Source organism: Bos mutus, chromosome 15 (genome assembly GCF_027580195.1).
Source record: "Bos mutus isolate GX-2022 chromosome 15, NWIPB_WYAK_1.1, whole genome shotgun sequence".
In the NCBI taxonomy this organism is placed as follows: Eukaryota; Metazoa; Chordata; class Mammalia; order Artiodactyla; family Bovidae; genus Bos; species Bos mutus.
Window position 1 is genome coordinate 52,020,799 of NC_091631.1, and position 21,831 is coordinate 52,042,629.

Here is a 21,831-nt window from a genome sequence, read left to right on the forward strand (position 1 = left end):
CTCAATGTTACGAAATTTTATGTTTTTTAAAATCAGGATCCAGACAATTTGTCTCTTAAAATCCCTTTAGAATGGGAGAAAATAATAGCAAATGAAGCAACTGACAAACAACTAATCTCAAAAATATACAAGCAACTCCTGCAGCTCAATTCCAGAAAAATAAACAACCCAATCAAAAAATGGGCCAAAGAACTAAACAGACATTTCTCCAAAGAAGACATACAGATGGCTAACAAACACATGCAAAGATGCTCAACATCACTCATTATCAGAGAAATGCAAATCAATACCACTATGAGGTACCATTTCACGCCAGTCAGAATGGCTGCGATCCCAAAGTCTACAAGCAATAAATGCTGGAGAGGGTGTGGAGAAAAGGGAACCCGCTTACACCGTTGGTGGGAATGCAAACGAGTACAGCCACTATGGAGAACAGTGTGGAGATTCCTTAAAAAACTGGATAGAACTGCCTTATGACCCAGCAATCCCACTGCTGGGCATACACACCGAGGAAACCAGAATTGAAAGAGACACGTGTACCCCAATGTTCATCGCAGCACTGTTTATAATAGCCAGGACATGGAAGCAACCTAGACGTCCATCAGCAGATGAATGGATAAGAAAGCTGTGGTACATACACACAATGGAGTATTACTCAGCCATTAGAAAGAATACATTTGAATCAGTTCTAATGAGCAGATGAAACTGGAGCCTATTATACAGAGTGAAGTAAGAAAGAAAAACACCAATACAGTATACTAACACATATACATGGAATTTAGAAAGATGGTAACGATAACCCTGTATGTGAAACAGCAAAAGAGACACAGATGTATAGAACAGTCTTTTGGACTCTGTGGGAGAGGGAAAAGGTGGGATGATTTGGGAGAATGGCATTGAAACATGTATAATATCATATAAGAAATGAATCGCCAGTCCGGGTTCAATGCAGGATACAGGATGCTTGGGGCTGGTGCACTGGGATGACCCAGAGGGATGGTACAGGGAGGGAAGTGGGTTCAGGATGGAGAACACATGTACACCCATGGCGGATTCATGCCGATGTATGGCAAAACCAATACAATATTGTAATTAGCCTCCAATTAAAATAAATAAATTTAAATTAAAAAAAAAATCCCTTTTAATGTACAGGTTCCATCTTCCTCAGTCACCACCTTCCAAACTTATTTTTTAAGGACTATGACTGTCTGACCTACAGAATCTTAGGTCATAGTCTAATCTCCACAGTCTGGACTCTGTTGACTGCATTCCTGTGGTGCTGGAGGACATGTTCGTTGGTTCCAGCTACTTCTTGATATGTGGTACTTAAGTCTAGATTAGGGATGGATAGTTTGGCAACACTCCATGAGTATCACTTTAATACTTGTTTTAATCATGATTGTTTTTTTAATGTTTTGTTTTGAAATAATTTTAGATCTACAGAAGATTTGCAACCATTGTACAGTATTTGTACATATGCATGGTACATCCGTCAAACATAAGACATTTACATTAGGGAATACTAGCAACCAAAATAAACTGCACTCACATCTCACTAATTTTTCCACTAATGCCCATTTCCAGAGTCAATGTGGGATATTACGCTGTATTTAATCTCATATCTCTTTTAGTCTGTTCCAACATGGGACAGTCTCTTGATTTTTCCTTTCATAACCTCAACACATTCAGCTGTGCTCCGGTGTTCTGCAGATGGTCCTTCAACTTGGGTCTGATGTCTTCCCATGAACAGACTGAGGTTATGGATTTTGGGGGAATACGATGACAGAGGTAATGTGCCCCTCTTTATCATATCAGTGGGTACATGATACCAACATGACCTACTACTGGTGATGTTAACACTGATCACTTAGGTAAGGTGGTGTTTGCCAGTTTTCTCCACTACCAAGTCACTATTTTCTGTTCCACACTCTGTTAGAAGCAAAACACTAAATTCAGCACCAGTTCCTAGAGGGAAGGGTATCAAAAAATGTGCAGTCATATGTTAAAGCTACCAAAGTAATTTACAAGGAGATACTAAGCAAATATATTGTTTCTCCTTAAAGCTGTGTTCACTAATGTTAGTATTCCTCAATGGATCTTGCCTACAGTACTGCAATGTCCTATCCATGGTTTTCTTTTTCCTCCTTCCTTCTATATTTATTCATTCTGTAAAGAAGATTTTGCCCTCCTCTCCTATTTATTCATCCATTCATTTATTTACAGGGAATGGATTAATGAATACTTATTCTTAGTTATAAACCAATATTATCAATTATCATTTTGCTCAAACTGTTCAGCACTGCACTTTGGGCGCTCTTTAAGGTCTGCTCCAGGTGGTCAAAGCTAATGTCATCAATGAGAGAAACCAATACGGTGTGTCTTCCACCAATACGGTGTGTCTTCCACCAATACGGTGTGTGTTCCATGTGCTGCACGGGGACCCATGACTTCAGTGCTATTTCTACTGGCCACCTTTTTTTTTTTCTTCCCCCTTCCCTTTTCTTTCTTGAGCAGTTCCTTGTTTTCTTTCACTGTAAGATGTTCCAGGCCCATCTTTTTATTTTCTTTGCTTTGGCTATAAAATCAACAATTTCTCCAAAGAGCCCTGGTTCCTTTCGCTGGAGAACTGTATCTAAAAGCCAAGATCTAGGTGCACAATATATTTTAATACAAATTAGTCCTTCCATATTATACAAGCTTTTTTAAAAAAATTAAAGTCATGTTCTTCTTTCATTTGACTATCTTTTTTCCCAGTCAGTGCTAATTATTTAACGTCTGCTAAATTTATGCCAGCTACACACACACACACAAATAAATCTAGCTTTATTACTACTTTTCAGTAAACTTATAAATGACCTAAGTGCCCATCAATGAGAAAATGAATAACCCACTGCGGTATTTTCACATAAAGCAACAAAATACTAAAGAGGAAAAAAAAAAGAATCAACTATAGCTATACTTCTAACCTGTATGATATACTGCAGAAAAAACACATTCAGAAAGATGCTGAAAAATAAGTAGGAAGATACTATTTACATAGTTTAAAAACACGCAAAAATACTAAATACACTGTTTAGAGATTATATATGTAGTATTTAAATATGTGAAAAAAATTTAGGATACTGGGGAGGTAAAAAGAGAAAGAAATGTGATCAATGAGGCATATATGGGGAACACAATTGTTTCAGCAATGCTGTATTTTTTTAGAGTGAGAAGCAAACACACAGATGCTCAAAATATTTCATAATATGTATGTATTTATTTGGCTAAAATGGGTCTTAGTTGCAGCATGTGGGATCTAGTTCCCTGACCAGGGATCAAACCTAAGCCCCGTGCTTTGGGAGCGCAAAGTCTTAACTACTGGACCACCAGGGAAGTCCCCATAATACTTTCTGAAAGATATAAACAAATGAGAAAGATTAAGAAAGAATAACCAAGTAACTGATCCATAGGGGAACACTCAAAATAAAAGACTACCACTCAAAATATAATAGCTAAAGGCTGATTTTTAAGCCCAAGAAGACAAAAATAGAAAGAATACAACTATGAAGAGTACAAAAATAATCATGAAATACTTAAACAGTAAACTTTGGAGACTTCAAATCATATAGAACTTGTTAGTTCAAGAGGTAGTACGGTTCAAAATAGATAAAGGGTAAATATATTTAAGTGGTAACACTTTATTAGAAGCAAGCTACAAATACTGATTTAAAAAAAGGGTGCTAAAAAAACCCAGTGGGCAAAAAAAAGGGGGAAAAAAAAAAAACCCCAAAACAAAATAATAGGACATATTAAGAAGGCAACGGCGCCAGAGACTGAAGGGATTCCCACTTGCTAACCCTGGGACAACCTGACTTTCAAAATTACAGTGGATTATAACCCACGTGAATAAAGGAAGAACCTGCAAATCTGTATTACAACAAATTAGGACTGGGTTAGGGCAACACTATCTTAACTAAGTGATCGAAGTTAGTATCACCAATGAGACAAACCAACGTCAAAATGCCTTCTGTGTGATGCACGGAAGACATTACTTCCCTGATATTCCTGCCAAAAATGTATAATCCGAACCCTGATTACGAGAAAAGACGACAAACTCAAACTGAGGGACACACCACAAAATAAACAGCCTATACAAATGGTCAAGTCATAAAAAACAAAGGCTAAGAAACGTTTCTGATTAAAGGAGAATAAAGAGATATATGACAAGCAAACACAATGTGTGATGCAAGACTGGGAAGAAAACTGATAGCAACAACAGACAACTGAAGAAACCTGAATGTGGTCTTTGCGTTAGGTAACAGTATGGTGGGCTGGCTGCTGAGTCGGGTTCGACTCTTACAACCCCATGGACTATAGCCCGCCAGGCTCATCTGTCCATGGGATTCTCCAGGCAAGAATACTGGAGTGGGTTGCTATTTCCTTCTCCAGAGGTAACAGTATACTGTCAGTGTAAAATTTCCTGATTTTAATAACTATACTGCAGTTATGTGAGAGAATATTCTTTTTCTTAGAAAACACTCAAATATTTAAGGGTAAAGGAGCATCATGAAGACTGCAACATAGTTTCAAATGATTTGGAAAAAACAGTTAAGTTGGTAAATAGTATAAACTGATACAGACAGAATAATTATGCAGATACAGCAAAATGTTAACAAGTGGCAAATCTAGATGAAGGATATAGGAAGTTCTTTCTGAACTGTTTGTAATACTTGTTGCATACTTATGAACTTACTTTGAAATTTAAAAAAGCTTAAAAAAAATAGAAACCTCGCTATCTACTAAAATTAACAAAGGGCAATGAACACGCTTTAAAATATTTCTCAGTTCCAACATCAGATGGTGATTAGAATGACATCTCTAACATAAAATTTTTATTTACAGTAATTAGTTCTTGTTGGCCATTAAAAACACCCTTTCGTAGCTTTGGTCAAGACTCTAAAAACTGAAGAGATTCATCTATGTGAATGATAACACGTGCACCTCCTTTACCTGAGACATCCATCTGTCGTCTCCTTGAATATCTTCTGCTGCATGTGGAATGGCTGCTGGGTTTGAGTCTCCTTGGCTCATTCTACACCTGAGGGAAAAAAGGTCTATGTCATGTTTTGTTCACTGACAGGAATGTCTGTTACCGCTTACTTAAATATTACATGTCAGGCTTTAAATAAGAATAAGAATTAAATAAATTTCATTGTGGTTTTGCCTAGGAACGATGCAACTGGAGTTTATTTTCAGCAGATGGGTTCCAGGACATGACTGCACAAGTTCCATAAATATTCCAGCACTATTAGACTTCCAGACAGGTTTGAATACCATTCAGGAACAGTGCATTACATTTTAAAAGTCTGCTCCAGGTATATACCTTACACTTACACTCACTTTTCATGAATACATGTTAATGTAACAACCAAATGACAAGGAGCTAAACTCGTACGGTTCAAAGATATCTTACATAAATATATTAGATATCTATATTATTACAGATATATAATTACATATCTGTATCAGTTCAGTTCAGTCGCTCAGTCGTGTGCGACTCTTTGAGACCCCATGAATTGCGGCACGCCAGGCCTCCCTGTCCATCACCGACTCCCGGAGTTCACCCAAACCCATGTCTATTGAATCGGTGATGCCATCCAACCATCTCATCTTCTGTCGTCCCCTTCTCCTCCTGCCTTCAATCTTTCCCAGCATCAGGGTCTTTTTAAATGAGTCAGCTCTTCACAAACAGGTGGCCAAAGTATTAGAGTTTCAGCTTCAACATCAGTCCTTCCAATGAACACCCAGGACTGATCTCCTTTAAGATGGACTGGCTGGATCTCCTTGCAGTCCAAGGGACTCTCAAGAGTCTTCTCCAACACCACAGTTCAAAAGCATCAATTCTTCGGCACTCAGCTTTCTTTATAGACCAACTCTCACATCCATACATGACCACTGGAAAAACCATAGCCTTGACTAGACGGACCTTTGTTGACAAAGCAATGCCTCTCTGCTTTTGAATATGCTATCTAGGTTGGTCATAACTTTCCTTCCAAGGAGTAAGCGTCTTTTAATTTTATGGGTGTAATCACCATCTGCAGTGATTTTGGAGCCCAGAAAAATAAAGACAGCCACTGTTTCCCCATCTATTTGCCATTAAGTGATGGGAACGGATGCCATGATCTTCATTTTCTGAATGTTGAGCTTTAAGCCAACTTTTTCACTCTCCTCTTTCACTTTCATCAAGAGGCCATTTAGTTCTTTTTCACTTTCTGCCATAGGGTGGTGTCATCTGCATATCTGAGGTTATTGATATTTCTCCCGGCAAGCTTGATTCCAGCTTGTGCTTCTTCCAATCCAGCGTTTCTCATGATGTACTCTGCATAGAAGTTAAATAAGCAGGGTGACAATATACAGCCTTGATGTACTCCTTTTCCTATTTAGAACCAGTCTGTTGTTCCATGTCCAGTTCTAACTGTTGCTTCCTGACCTGCATACAGGTTTCTCAAGAGGCAGGTCAGGTGGTCTGGTATTCTCATCTCTTTAAATTCCACAGTTTATTGTGATCCACACAAAGGCTTTGCCATAGTCAAGAAAGCAGAAATAGATGTTTTTCTGGAACTTTCTTGCTTTTTCGATGATCCAGCAGATGTTGGCAATTTGATCTCTGGTTCCTCTGCCTTTTCTAAAACCAGGTTGAACATCTGGAAGTTCATGGTTCACGTATTACTGAAGGCTGGCTTGGAGAACTTTGAGCATTACTTTACTAGCGTGTGAGATGAGTGCAACTGTGTGGTAGTTTGAGCATTCTTTGGCACTGCTTTTCTTTTGGAATGAAAATTGACCTTTTCCAGTCCTGTGGCCACTGCTGAGTTTTCCAAATTTGCTGGCATATTGAGTGCAGCACTTTCACAGCATCATCTTTTAGAATCTGAAATAGCTCAACTGGAATTCCATCACCTCAACTAGTTTTGTTCATAGTGATGCTTCCTAAGGCCCACTTGACTTCACATTCCAGGATGTCTGGCTCTAGGTGAGTGATCACACCATCGTGATTATCTAGGTCGTAAAGATCTTTTTTGTATAGTTCTTCTGTGTATTCTTGCCACCTCTTCTTAATATCTTCTGCTTCTGTTAGGTCCTTACCATTTCTGTCCTTTATTGAGACCATCTTTGCATGAAATGTTCCCTTGGTATCTCTAATTTTCTTGAAGAGATCTCTAGTCTTTCCCATTCTGTTGTTTGCCTCTATTTCTTTGCATTGATCGCTGAGGAAGGCCTTCTTATCTCTCCTTGCTATTCTTTGGAACTCTGCATTCAGATGGGTGTATCTTTCCTTTTCTCCTTTGCTTTTCACTTCTCTTCTTTTCTCAGTTATTTGTAAGACCTCCTCGGACAGCCATTTTGCTGTTTTGCATTTCTTTTTCTTGGGGATGGTCCTGTTTCCTATCTCCTGTACAATGTCACGAACCTCCGTCCATAGTTCATCAGGCACTCAATCTATCAGATCTAGTCCCTTAAATCTATTTCTCACTTCCACTGTATAGTCATAAAGGATTTGATTTAGGTCATACCTGAATGGCCTAGTGGTTTTCCCTACTTTCTTCAATTTAAGTCTGAATTTGGCAATAAGGAATTCATGATCTGAGCCACAGTCAGCTCCTGGTCTTGTTTTTGCTGACTGTATAGAGCTTCTCCATCTTTGGCTGCAAAGAATATGATCAATCTGATTTCGGTGTTGACCATCTGGTGATGTCCACGTGTAGAGTCTTCTCTTGTGTTGTTGGAAGAGGGTGTTTGTTATGACCAGTGAGTTCTCTTGGCAGAACTCTATTAGCCTTTGCCCTGCTTCATTCTGTATTCCAAGGCCAAATTTGCCTGTTACTCCAGGTGTTCGCTGACTTCCTACTTTTGCATTCCAGTCCCTATAATGAAAAGGATATCTTTTTTGGGTGTTAGTTCTAGATGGTCTTGTAGGTCTTCATAAAACCATTCAAATTCAGCTTCTTCAGCGTTACTGGTCGGGGCATAGACTTGGATTACCATGATATTGAATGGTTTGCCTTGGAAACAAACAGATCATTCTGTTGTTTTTGAGACTGCATCCAAGTACTGCATTTCAGAACCTTTTGTTGACCATGATGGCTACTCCATTTCTTCTAAGGATTCCTGCTCACAGTAGTAGATATAATGGTCATCTGAGTTAAATTCACTCAGTCCAGTCCATCTTAGTTCAATGATTCCTAGAATGTTGATGTTCACTCCTGCCATCTCCTGTTTGACCACTTCCAATTTGCCTTGATTCATGGACCTAACATTTCAGGTTCCTATGCAATAATGCTCTTTACAGCATCAAACCTTGCTTCTATCACCAGTCACATCCACAACTGGGTGTTGTTTTTGCTTTGGCTCCATTCCTTCATTCTTTCTGGAGTTATTTCTCCACTGATCTCCAGTAGCATATTGGGCACCTACTGACCTGAGGAGTTCCTCTTTCAGTATCCTATCTTTTTGCCTTTTCATACTGTTCATGGGGTTCTCAAGGCAAGAATACTGAAGCGGTTTGCCATTCCCTTCTCCAGTGGACCACATATCTATATAATAATATATATATTAGATATTTTCTAGATATCTGTATTAGAGAACTAAAGTCATACACTTAAGAATACATCAATGATTAGAAATCACTGATTACTAAACAGATTATAATATACTATACAATCTATAGTACAGTATATACCTGTACTACAGATTATAATAAAATTAGTTGTGGGCTTTGGCACTGATTTTTGACAAATGTTTACTAGGTACTTTTATTTTTGACAGGTCTCCACTGATAAAATGTGATTAACGATGAGCCTAAATATGGCATCTGATAGTAGAGGAGACCCTGGAGAAAGGCGTGGCAACCCACTTCAGTGTTCTTGCCTGGTGAATCCCACGGACCCAGGAACCTAGCAGGTTACAGTCCATACTGAAACGACTTAGCACCGCACAGCACAGTGCAGAAGAACGAATAAGTGAAATTCAGAAAAATTAGAAATGCTACTCTTCAAGAAAGACAAATAAGAAACCAGATTGTTTTCAACCAGCTCTGGAGAATATATAATACATACACATTAGGCTCAAGAGGGCTCTGGGCAAATGCAAAGGATGATGAAAGAGAAAAGGCTGGGTTTTGTGGCTTACAGAAAAAGAGGCCATACTCTATTTCCTTCCTTTGCATCCTCAAATAAAACTAAACTGTCTCAGAAAGAGGACTGAGTTACAGCTTTTCAGTAAGTATTCCCTGAGTTAATAAATGCCTTGGATTGCCAAGGTAGCAGCTTTTGAGGATCAGAAAGTAACAAGCCCTAAACATAAAAACAAACTTTCATTCATAAAAAAGAAATTACAACAAAACAATTTTAACACTAATTATGCAACCAAACTCACTCAGCTCTAAATGACCCTAGGTCTAAAAACAACTGGGCTCAGGATTTAGCCCGTATCTGACTAAATATGTGAAATATTATTCACAATCTGTATTTCTTCAGACTACTAAACTATGCAACTATTGAAAACAACAGAAAGACTAGTATCAATGCTACGCTTTCTACATACCACCTGCAATCCTCACGAAAGTACTGCAAGATGAAGAAAATGAGGATCAGATAATTTAGGTAATTTGTGCAGTAAGTAACTGAAAAGAGGTTTGCCTGACCCCAATTACATCATATCTGGCCCACTCATCAAAAACCAGTTCATGCTGACTCCCTAAAGGGAACCTATATCATTTCAAGAATAAGGAAGAACTACAAGATGAACCTGTATAGATCTAATAAGACTATGATATCTGTTTGGGGGTTTCATTGTCTAAGAAAAGTATGGAAAAATTAAAATACATTAAAAAAAGATTACAAAGTTAAAACAAACAGCTATATAAAAATGTTTATTTTTGAGGTTCTCCTTCTGTTTTTAACCAATAAAACATTTTAAACCTTCCATATTCATTTCTTAGGGGGGGGGTCTACATTCAATTCTTGATTTAAGTTTGGCTAGTCAAGTGAAATCTGATATGGCACTTAATAATTGTTTTAATTTTAAAAGTAACTTTCTTTCCTGCTAGTCAAAAAGCCCTACTTCTCTTGAGACTGACAAGGAGCAATCTCATTTTCTAGATTTCAAAATTGGATACCGAGGACTTCCCTAGTGGTACAGTGGATAAGCATCTGCCTGCTAATGCAGGGGACACAGGTTCGAGCCCTGGTTCACAAAGATTCCAAATGCTTCGGAGCAACTAAGCCCATGCACCGCAACTACTGGAGTCTGAGCACTCCAGGGCCCACGAGCCGCAGCTACTGAGCCTGTGTGCTGCAACCACTGAAGCCTGTGTTTAGAGCCTGTGCTCCATCCAGAAGCCCACGCACTGCAACAAAGAGTAGCCCCGCAGCTAGAGAAACCTGCATGCAGCAATGAAGACCAAGTGCAACCAAAATTAAATAAGTTAAAAAAAAGTAGATATGTATTTATTCTTTAAATACAACGTAAAGAAATATATAGCAACAAAACAGCTCCATTTCCCACTCACTAATGGAAAAAATCTATTGCCCAGCTTTTAATATAACACCCAACTATTTCTCATTTATTTCCCCACCTGGATGGAGCATGTTAGGTGTTTCTGACGCAAAACTTAACTGACACAGGGTTAACTGAGAGATCACTACTAAAATGGAGAAAAATAATTTGTTCTACTTGAATGGGAAAGACTAGAGATCTCTTCAAGAAAACTGGAGATACCAGGGGAACATTTCATGCAAAGATAGGCACGATAAAGGACAGAAACAGTAAGGACCTAACAGAAGCAGAAGATATTAAGACGTGGCAAGAATACACAGAACTATACAAAAAAGGTCTTAATGACTCAGATAACCACAAAGGTTTGGCCACTAACCTAGAGCCAAATATCCTGGAATGTGAAGTCAATTGGGCCTTAGGAAGCATTACTTTGAACAAAGCTAGTGGAGGTGATGGAATTCCAACTGAGCTATTTCAAATCCTAAAAGACGATGCTGTGAAAGAGCTGCAAACAATATGCCAGCAAATCTGGAAAACTCAGCAATGGCCACAGGACTGGAAAAGGTCAGTTTTCATTCCAATCCCAAAGAAAGGAAATGCCAAAGAAGGTTCAAACTACCATACAATTGTGCTCATTTCACACTCTACCAAGGTAATGATCAAAATCCTTCAAGTTAGGCTTCAACAGCTCGTGAACTGAGAACTTCCAGATGCACAAGCTGGATTTAGAAACGGCAGAGGAACTAGAGATCAAATTGCCAACATTTGTTTGGATATTAGAAAAACCAAGAGAATTCCAGAAAAACATCTACTTCTGCTTCAATGACTATGCTAAAGCCTTTAACTGTGTGGATCACAACAAACTGGAAAAGTCTAAAGAGATGGGAATACCAGACTACCTTACCTGTCTGCTGAGACATCTATATGCAGGTCAAGAAGCAACAGTGAGAACAGGAAGTGGAACAACAGGACTGATTCAAAATTGGGAAAGGAGTACATCAAGGCTATATATTATCATCCTGCTTATTTAACTTACATGCCAAGTACATCACGTGAAATGTCAGGCTGGATGAATCACAAGCTGGAATCAAGGTTGCCCGGACAAGTATCAACAACCTCAGATATTCAGATGATACCACCCTTATGGTAGAAAGTGAAGAAAGAACCAAAGAGCCTCTTGATGAAAGTGAAAGAGGAGAGTGAAAAAGCTGGCTTGAACATCAACATTAAAAAACTAAGATCATGGCATCCAGTCCCATCACTCATGTCAAAGAGATGGGAAAAAAATGGAAACAGTGATGACAGACTTTATTTTCTTGGGTGCCAAAAATCACTGTGGACAGTGACTGCAGCCAGGAAATTAAAAGATACTTGCTTCTTGAAAGAAAAGCTATGACAAACCTAGACAGTGTGTTAAAAAGCAGAGGCATCACTTTGCCAACAAAGGTCCAACTACTGGTTTTTCCAGTAGTCACGGATGGATGTGACAGGTGGACCATAAAGAAGGTTGAGTGTGGAAGAATCGATGCTTTTGAATTGTGGTGCTGTAGAAGAGTCTTTCGGACTGCAAGGAGGTCAAACCAGTCAATCCTAAACGAAATTAACCCTGAATATTCATTGGAGGGACCGAAACTGAAGCTCCAATACTTTGGTCACCTTTTGTGAAGAGCCGATTCACTGGAAAAGACCCTGACGCTGGGAAAGACTGAGGACAAGAAGAGAAAGGGGTGGCAGAGGCTGAGATGGTTAGACAGTATCACAGCTTCAACCGACTTGAGTTTCAGCAAACTCTGGGAGATAATAAAGGACAGGGAATCCTGGAGTGCTGCAGGTTCACGGGGATGCAGTCAGACACAATTTAGCAACTGAACAAGAGCAAACACTCTATGATTACACAATTGAAACCATTTTCCTAGGGATCGTTAAAGAAACAAGGATGACGAACTGTGCATATGAGGTGCCTCCCTAATAAAATATATCCAAATACATCCCTTATCACTTAAAAACACAATGCAGGCACTTCACCTACATTTCAGTTCTTGGGATACCATTTTCAGATCTTGTTAAGAACCTAAGAAGAATTTTTTTGACAAACCAGAAGGTGTCTCAAGGAAAGGAGCCAAGGAGAAATTTAAAAACCATCATATCAGACATAGTTGAAAGTAATAGGTACGTTTATAATCTGTAGAAAAACTAGTTGGGGAAGAGGAGATCACAAGACAAACGGCTGTCAAAGTACTTGAAGATTACTAGGAAGGGACTTAAGGCTTATTCTACAGTGTCTTCAAATGGGAAGACAAGGCCAGTGGATATCATGTACAGAGAGACAAATTTCTAACACACAGAACTGCAAATGACATCATCTGTCTCTCAAAGCAGATTCCTCCAAAGGCAACTCAGAGATGAGGTGAACATCTATTAGAAAAGCATAAAAAGAACTAAAGCATATGAGTAAAGACTGGCCCAGATTAGTGGGGTTCCAGCATTTTTTTAATGTTTTAGAAACTTTTTGAAATGCTCCTTGATATATGTATAGTTATAAATCAGTTGTGAATTGCTGTTAACCTGTGTATTAAATATTACTAAAGGTAATAAAAACTTCATTCCTAAAAAATTCATGTAGAAAGAGGTTCTAAATTTTTTCCTATAGTCTAATGGATCACCTTATGCAACCCAGGGCAGTGCATGGAAGTATTCTGAAAGCTGTAATTAGTAACAACAGGAAAAAAACACCACCAGAGAGGGATCTGACTCCCATCTCACCTCACTGATTCGTAATTAACTGCCCTCATGCAGCAAGCCATTAGCTTCTGCGATCACAAACAGCAAGTTCAGTTACAAAAGCCCAGCAGAATGGAGATAAAGGTCCGAGGAAATTAACTTATCAGTAGACTCTATTCCAGGCAAACTTTAACTGTCCATTAAAATGAATTCTCTGGGAAGATGAGACTTGCACAGCATTTCCCAATTTTCCGTCTTCTCTACTTAACTCAGACTATAAAAATATAGTACCAGAATTTCCAAATGCTTGTACCAGAGTGGTGTAGTGTGTCTAGTTCCAACAACAAAGAATTATAAACCCTCAAGCTGAGCTGGATGCTTCTTGAGTCAGGAAACAGATGGAGAGGGAAAGTCGCACTAAGAATTAAAAAGATTTAGAATGTTTCCACTCTGACCTAAGACTCCTCATTTTCAGAGAGAGCTGGCAGGCTTTCTCTAAAGGAGAAGACAGGCCTCATCCGGAGTACCCTGCCTCAGTGGACTGGTGGATGGGTCCCCGGGTTTCAGCACATCCATAATTTATTATCAAATGCCCAAGCCAACACATTAAAGCAAGACGATTTCATACTCCTTCCCTGCTGCCCCACAAGGAGGCAACCTTTATATCAGAACAATGTGCCCAGGAGAAGAATCTAAAGACACAAGGCATATCCTAGGCAAGGCATATTGGAATGCTTAGGGGGACAATACCCATGTTCTCTCCACACCTTTAGCACTTCCCCCACATCACCCCCCCTCCCCCATCATACCCCTCACTTAAGGCTGAACGAAATGAGAGCTCATAGTGGGTCCGGGCGGTCTTCCCTTTCTCCGTGGGTAAGCTCTAAAAAGAGTCCGAAGCTTCATGTGTTTGGTTTCCTAAATGTTTGTATACACATTATGAAAAGCAACGCTGGCTTGGGAGTCATGGAAAGCAAAACAGTGAGTCACTGTGCCACGGGTACATCACAAACCTGAAGGCCAGAAGATCCTGATCTGGTACATGGACCCGGACCAGATAAAAAGCATCTAAGAAAACCTGTCCATCAATAGGTTTACCTAAGTTGGTTGACCTTGGGCAAATCACCAGCCTCGCTGGGCCTCATCTTTAAAATGAGGTGATAATGGACTGGACAGCCCTCTAAGAAATAAGCTCTTCTGAGTCGTGGCAGTCTATTTTTGAATATATTAAAGGAGGCAACGAGTAAGTTTCTGCACAGTTGAAATTTTTCAAAAAAAGGTCTGGGGGAAAAAGGTGGTCCGTCTAAAAGCAAGAGCAACTGGTCTGGGTCCGCGCCAAGAGCCTCTCAAGACAGAGGAAAGGGGAGAAAAGGGTCAGAGATTCAACCTCGGGGACAGAGGGAAAGGCTGCGGCCGAGACGCCGGGGCAGAAATGTGGCTGGAAACGGGGCAGGCGGCGGCGAGCCCGGGGAGCGGCGGAGGACGCAGGGCGGCCTCCTCCGGGGGGCCGGTCAGGGCGGCGCGCCCCGCCACGGGATCGGCCGCGGGAAGCGGCGGGGAGGCGGGGCGGCCGAGGAAGCCGCAGGCCTGGGGGTGGGGCGCTGGGGCAGGGCTCCGAGGAGCGCGGCGAGCGGTCCGGAGGCCCGGTGGCCTGTGCGGGCGAACCGCCGCCGGGCCCGCCGAGACTGCGCGTGCGTGCGAGGGCCCCCCGAGGGTCGCGGGCGGAGGGGGAGGCGCGGGGGGAGGGGCCGGGTGGGGGAGGGGACGCGAGGTCGGGGCCTCGCACAATAACAAACCGCAGCCCTTTCCGACCCCCGCCTCTCAGCCGCCCGTTTCCCGCGCCTCGAGATGCACTCACTCAGGCACAGGGTCCGTGCGGGCCCCCAGCGGCTGCGGCGTCGGCGGGTGGCGCGTCTGTCGCTCGCTCAGTCCCGGCGGCCCCGCTCCGGCGCGTCCCTCCTCCGGCCCCAGCACCCGCTGCAGCGCCCCCACTTCCGGTTCCCCTGCCACTCAGGCAAATGGCTTCCGGAAGTCCCGCCCTATCCTGCCCGGCCTTTGCTTGCTTCTGCTTGCTCTCCCTTTCTGCGGGCGCTTGGTACTACCCCCCAGGTGTCCTGCGGGGCCCTTCCGAGTTCTCTGCTTTATTCTCTGCCCTGCCCTTGTTTTGCATGTAGTCTGCGCGACTTGGGCCTCTATCTTTCCTTCCGCTGCATCCCTCAATCCTGCGTTCATATCACCGCAGCGTGGAGATGGCATTCAGGACAATGTGTGGTGACCTCACGCTGACGCCATTCCCTTCCCACCCCGCCAACCTGGCTTCCTTCTCCACCCCGTGGAATAAACCAGATTGCTGCCAGAGGGAGGGAAATAGGGCCCCGAGGTTAATGAGGCAGTGCCTCACATTCATGGGTGGAATTTCTGTTTCTGTGATGAATGTACGGATTTTGGATGACCGCCTCTTAAACTAATACCATAGCAGGGGTATGGAGAGCCGGAGTCTTTTTCTTTTAGAGATCCATCCAGTTTCGGGGAAGACGTGTGTGTTTGTGTGTGTGCGCGCGCGTCACGCGCACACACGTACAGTCAATATGAAAAGACCTGTGCTAAATGCTATATAAATGCAGGATCTGTAACAGCAAAGAGGTGGGGCAAAAGATGAACGCAGGCTATAGTTAGCAAAACGTTTGGTTGAGCAACATCCAGAGCTGACCCTTTAAAAATGAATGGGGTCAATTCAGACCCTTGTCTGAATTGCTAGAGCCTTCCAGAGCTCTGAAAATGATCAGGGGGCTTGTTTTTGCAGACAAAACCCGTTAAGGATTGCTGTGAAAATCTGGAAGCCTAAAGTTTCAAGGTGTATCAAATTATTTTTCAGATGACCTGTGCTGTCAAGTGATTTATCAGGCATATAGAATCCAAAATAATTTGTCCTCCTATAAAATACTAACTTACCTTAGAATTCTCTTGCAAATGTTCACACAATATATAGCACACCAGTAGGTAAATTGTTGATTTAAATGTTTTATTGAAAAGAATTTGTGTTTGGGGAACTCAAATGATGGTGTCAGGTAGGATAGAAAAAGGAGCCCAAGATGGCAGACCACTGGGTCGGCTGTGGTGGGGGGTTGGGGTTAAGTCCACAAAAGGGGAAGTGGAGGACCAGAGCCAGAACCTCCTGTCCTGGGCGTGACCAGTCAGGCTCCAGGAAGAGGAGACAGAAAGCATAAAAAGGGAAGCCAAGAGGAATGGGGCTTCTTCAGGGTCTGCCCTCTCTTGGGTCTTGGGAGCTTACTGCTCGTTTCCCACTTGAGCTGTAACAGCTGTAGCTAGTTTCTTAAGAATACTGCCTGCTTAATAAAATCTGATCTGTTTGAGCTATAGGTGGCTGGTCATTGCAAATCTTTGCTATGCGAAGACAAGAACCAAGGGAGAGGGGTATACCAATCTGACAATGGTATAAAAAGCAATCTGGAAATGTATTGATAACTGAAGACAGAGCTTGAATTATTCTCCAGGGATAAATCCATGGAATCCTGAATTTCCTCAGTTTTAACACTCAACACATTATAATGTAATTACTACTTTAATATACTGTCTCCCCTGCTATATTCTAAGCTCCGAGGGAGCAGAGACTGTGGATTCCCAGTACCTGGCATGATGCCCAATGAATAGCAGATACTTATTAAATGTTGCTCAACCAGGAATAAATGATCAAGGGTTGAATTTGTGCCTATGTGATAGCTATGACCTATCTGTGTATTTTCTTGTTTTCAACTTTTTAATTAAGAAATACAAACAAGGGAAGTGTGCCCCCAGGGAACACTAGTTAAACTAGCCTCTGCAAATATTTGAAGACCTCTATGGCTCAGACAGGCTTCCCATCTGTCACTAGTAGTAAAGAACCTGCGTGGCAATGCAGAAGACATAAGAGATGCAGGTTGGATTACTGGGTCAGGAAGATCTGTTGGAAGAGGGCATGGCAACCCAGTCGAATACACTTGGCCTGGAGAGTCCCATGAACAGGGGAGCCTGGCCAGCTACAGTTAATGGAGTTGCAAAGAGTTGAACACAACTGAAGCCACTTAGCATACACACATGGCTCAGGCAGTTTTTAGTGTTTCAGTTCAGTTCAGTTCAGTCGCTCAGTCGCATCCGACTCTGTGCGACCCCATGAATGGCAGCACGCCAGGCCTCCCTGTCCATCACCAACTCCCGGAGTTCACTCAGACTCACGTCCATCGAGTCAGTGATGCCATCCAGCCATCTCATCCTCTGTCATCCCCTTCTCCTCCTGCCCCCAATCCCTCCCAACATCAGAGTCTTTTCCAATGAGTCAACTCTTCGCATGAGGTGGCCAAAGTACTGGAGTTTCAGCTTTAGCATCATTCTCTCCAAAGAAATCCCAGGACTGATCTCCTTCAGAATGGACTGGTTGGATCTCCTTGCAGTCCAAGGGACTCCCAAGAGTCTTCTCCAACACCACAGTTCAAAAGCATCAATTCTTCAGCACTCAGCCTTCTTCACAGTCCAACTCTCACATCCATACATGACCACTGGAAAAACCATAGCCTTGACTAGACAGATCTTTGTTGGCAAAGTAATGTCTCTGCTTTTGAACATGCTATCTAGGTTGGACATAACTTTCCTTCCAAGGAGTAAGCGTCTTTTAATTTCATGGTTGCAGTCACCATCTGCAGTGATTTTGGAGCCCAGAAAAATAAAGTCTGACACTGTTTCCACTGTTTCCCCATCTATTTCCCATGAAGTGATGGGAACGGATGCCATGATCTTCGTTTTCTGAATGTTGAGCTTTAAGCCAACTTTTTCACTCTCCACTTTCACTTTCATCAAGAGGCCTTTTAGATCCTCTTCACTTTCTGCCATAAGGGTGGTGTCATCTGCATATCTGAGGTTATTGATATTTCTCCCGGCAAGCTTGATTCCAGCTTGTGCTTCTTCCAGTCCAGCGTTTCTCATGATGTACTCTGCATAGAAGTTAAATAAGCAGGGTGACAATACACAGCCTTGACGTACTCCTTTTCCTATTTGGAACCAGTCTGTTGTTCCATGTCCAGTTCTAACTGTTGCTTCCTGACCTGCATGCCGATTTCTCAAGAGGCAGGTCAGGTGGTCTGGTATTCCCATCTCTTTCAGAATTTTCCACAGTTTATTGTGATCCACACAGTCAAAGGCTTTGGCATAGTCAATAAAGCAGAAATAGATGTTTTTCTGGAACTCTCTTGCTTTTTCCATGATCTAGCAGATGTTGGCAATTTGATCTCTGGTTCCTCTGCCTTTTCTAAAACCAGCTTGAACATCAGGAAGTTCACGGTTCACGTATTGCTGAAGCCTGGCTTGGAGAATTTTGAGCATTACTTTACTAGCGTGTGAGATGAGTGCAATTGTGTGATAGTTTGAGCATTCTTTGGCATTGCCTTTCTTTGGGATTGGAATGAAAACTGACCTTCTTTTTAGTGTTTAATAAGGCAAAAATCTCAATGTCACCAAACCCTGAAATTCATGAAGAGGTTGTCTCCTAATAGGTCTGTTTTGGCTTTCTAAATAATGCATTTAAAAAATGCAGGTGGTAGCATGACAAGGACCATAAATTAAGCTTCAGAATACCCTGGATTCTTGTCTGAAGGTTACTGCTCACTTTACTCTCTTGAACCTTTGTTTCTTAGTCTGTAAGATGAGAAGGATGGACTACTGCTACTGCTAAGTCATGTCAGTCGTGTCCGACTCTGTGAAACCCCATAGACGGCAGCCCACCAGGCTCTGCCGTCCCTGGGATTGTCCAGGCAAGAACACTGGAGTGGGATGCCATTTCCTTCTCCAATGCATGAAAGTGGAAAGTGAAAGGGAAGTCCCTCAGTCGTGTCCGACTCCTAGAGACTGCATGGACTGCAGCCTACCAGGCTCCTCCGTCCATGGGATTTTCCAGGCAAGAGTACTGGAGTGGGGTGCCGTTGCCTTCTCCTAAGGATGGACTAGGTCATTGCAAAATTCTTTTTGGCTCTAAGCCTCCACTGTCCCCTCAGTTCCCTGAAGGAACGTAACTCTGGGGTATGCAACCCTATCTCACTTCTCACTTCCCACACACAGCCTCCCCTTCCCCTGGGCCCCATTCAGGATCTGTGTTTTCCATAGTTTTCCGTATCACCATACAATTGGTGATAGGTAAAAATAGCTGTTTTCGACTATGAAACAAATTGAAAGCTACCAGGAGAGCTTGCCCTTCAAGTTGTTTTTCCATTAATGATGATAGGTTTAATGATTCTACCTGGATTCTTTAGTCTGGTTTCCCACAACTGAATGCCAACCCAAAGGAAGAGAATGTAGAAACCCTGACAAAAGGTCTGTGGACTGACTGGTGCTGTTTAGTTGCTAACTCACGCGTGGCTCTTTTGAGACCCCCATGGACTGTAGCCTGTCACGTCCTCTGCCCATGGGATTTCCTAGGCAAGAATCCTGCATTTCCTTCTCCAGGGGATCTTCCCTACCCAGGCATTGGACTTGCATCTCCTGCATCGGCAGGTGGATTCTTTACCACTGAGCCATCAGGGGACTGCCTAGGACTTTGAGAATGAGATGTGTCAAAATACCACCCAAGTGGCCTGAATTTAGGAGACTACTTGACATTTCACCACTTACAGTCATTAAACTGGGAGACTTTTGGGGACCCTGGCATTTCAGATATGAAAGGAAAGAAGGAAAGCTATGTGGTCTGAGAATGGACACGCAGTGTGAATCCAGGAAATTTCTGTGGGTAGAAAGCAAGGTCAGATGGTTTACAGAAAAGTTTCAAAGTTATATTTATTGTTAAAACAACATTAAGAAATATTTTAACAGAAAACAAATTTTACTCCAATTCTCACAAATTGACAGGTTTTCATTAACACATTCGTCTCAATTTCTTTCCATCGGTAGCCATAATGTCAATATATATTTTATTTCTCAGTTTTAAGATCTTTGTGATTAAGTCAAGATATTGTTAGAAATAACATATTATAACAGCATTTTTGTCTTCCCAACTGAAAGTTGTTAGTCATATTTTTATCTATTTTTTAACATTGTGTGTGTATATCGTTTAAAATCATTATAAATGCACAAACTGAAACACATTTGATGTTTCATTCATTACAATCATTACACTGATTGATAACCAGATTGTTCCCAAGTGATCTTATTTCAGTTGGCTCCTGAGTCATTTTGACATAACCAAACATTGATCTGCTTTCTGTCACTTTAGTTTTGTTCTTTCTTCAATTTCAATAAATAGTATCAACCTTTGTTTCTGGCTTCTTCTGTTTGACATGATACATTAAGATTCATTCACGTCCTGTATCAGAAATTCACTCCTTTTTATTTTCTGGTAATATTCTGTTGATGTATATTTTACAGTTTGTTTATCCAGTCAATAGTTAATGAACATTTGGGTTGTTTCTGGTTTTGCTTGTTATAAATAAAATGAAGATAAAAGTTCATGTCATAAATCTTTGCATGGACATGTGTTTTCCTTTCTTGGGTCTCTTGGATCTAGGTGTATGTTTAGCATTATAATAAACAGCCCATCTGTTTTCCAAAGGCGTTGATCATTTTACACCCCATCAGCAGTGTGAGGGTTCCAGTTGCTCCAAATCCTTGACAATGCATACTATTATCAGTTAAAGAATTGGTGAAAGTTGCTCAGTCATGTCTGACTCTTTGTGATCCCATGGACTGTAGTCCATGGAATTCTCCAGTCCAGAATACTGGAGTGAGTAGCCTTTCCTTTCTCCAGGAGATCTTTCCAATCAAGGGATCAAACCCAGGTCTCCCGCATTGCAGGCAGATTCTTTACCAGCTGAGCCACCTAGCCATTCTAGTTGTTCTGTAATGATATCTCATGGTGGTTTCAATTTTCATTTCCCTGATGAAGGTCAGTTTTCATTCCAATCCCAAAGAAAGGCAATGCCAAAGAATGCTCAAAGTACCGCACAATTGCACTCATCTCACATGCTAATAAAGTAATGCTCAAAATTCTCCAAGCCAGGCTTCAGCAATACGTGAACCGTGAACTTCCTGATGTTCAAGCTGGTTTTAGAAAAGGCAGAGGAACCAGAGATCAAATTGCCAACATCTGCTGGATCATGGAAAAAGCAAGAGAGTTCCAGAAAAACATCTATTTCTGCTTTATTGACTATGCCAAAGCCTTTGACTGTGTGGATCACAATAAACTGTGGAAAATTCTGAAAGAGATGGGAATACCAGACCACCTGACCTGCCTCTTGAGAAATCGGCATGCAGGTCAGGAAGCAACAGTTAGAACTGGACATGGAACAACAGACTGGTTCCAAATAGGAAAAGGAGTACGTCAAGGCTGTGTATTGTCACCCTGTTTATTTAACTTCTATGCAGAGTACATCATGAGAAATGCTGGACTGGAAGAAGCACAAGCTGGAATCAAGCTTGCCGGGAGAAATATCAATAACCTCAGATATGCAGATGACACCACTCTTATGGCAGAAAGTGAAGAGGATCTAAAAGGCCTCTTGATGAAAGTGAAAGTGGAGAGTGAAAAAGTTGGCT

General features: G+C 41.6%; 1 protein-coding gene across 1 annotated transcript in view; it reads right to left on the reverse strand.

Moving 5' to 3' along the window:
• PAFAH1B2 (platelet activating factor acetylhydrolase 1b catalytic subunit 2) overlaps nt 1–15,273 on the reverse strand; it is a 28,553-nt gene extending 13,280 nt beyond the window's left edge. The window contains exons 1-2 of the mRNA XM_070384160.1: nt 15,119–15,273; nt 4,993–5,080 (exon numbers count right to left, since the gene is read on the reverse strand). Of these exons, the coding sequence (XP_070240261.1) occupies nt 4,993–5,073 (81 nt within the window). The 5' untranslated portion in view covers nt 5,074–5,080; nt 15,119–15,273. The remainder of the gene's footprint in view (nt 1–4,992; nt 5,081–15,118) is intronic.
• Nucleotides 15,274–21,831: the final 6,558 nt, after the last annotated feature.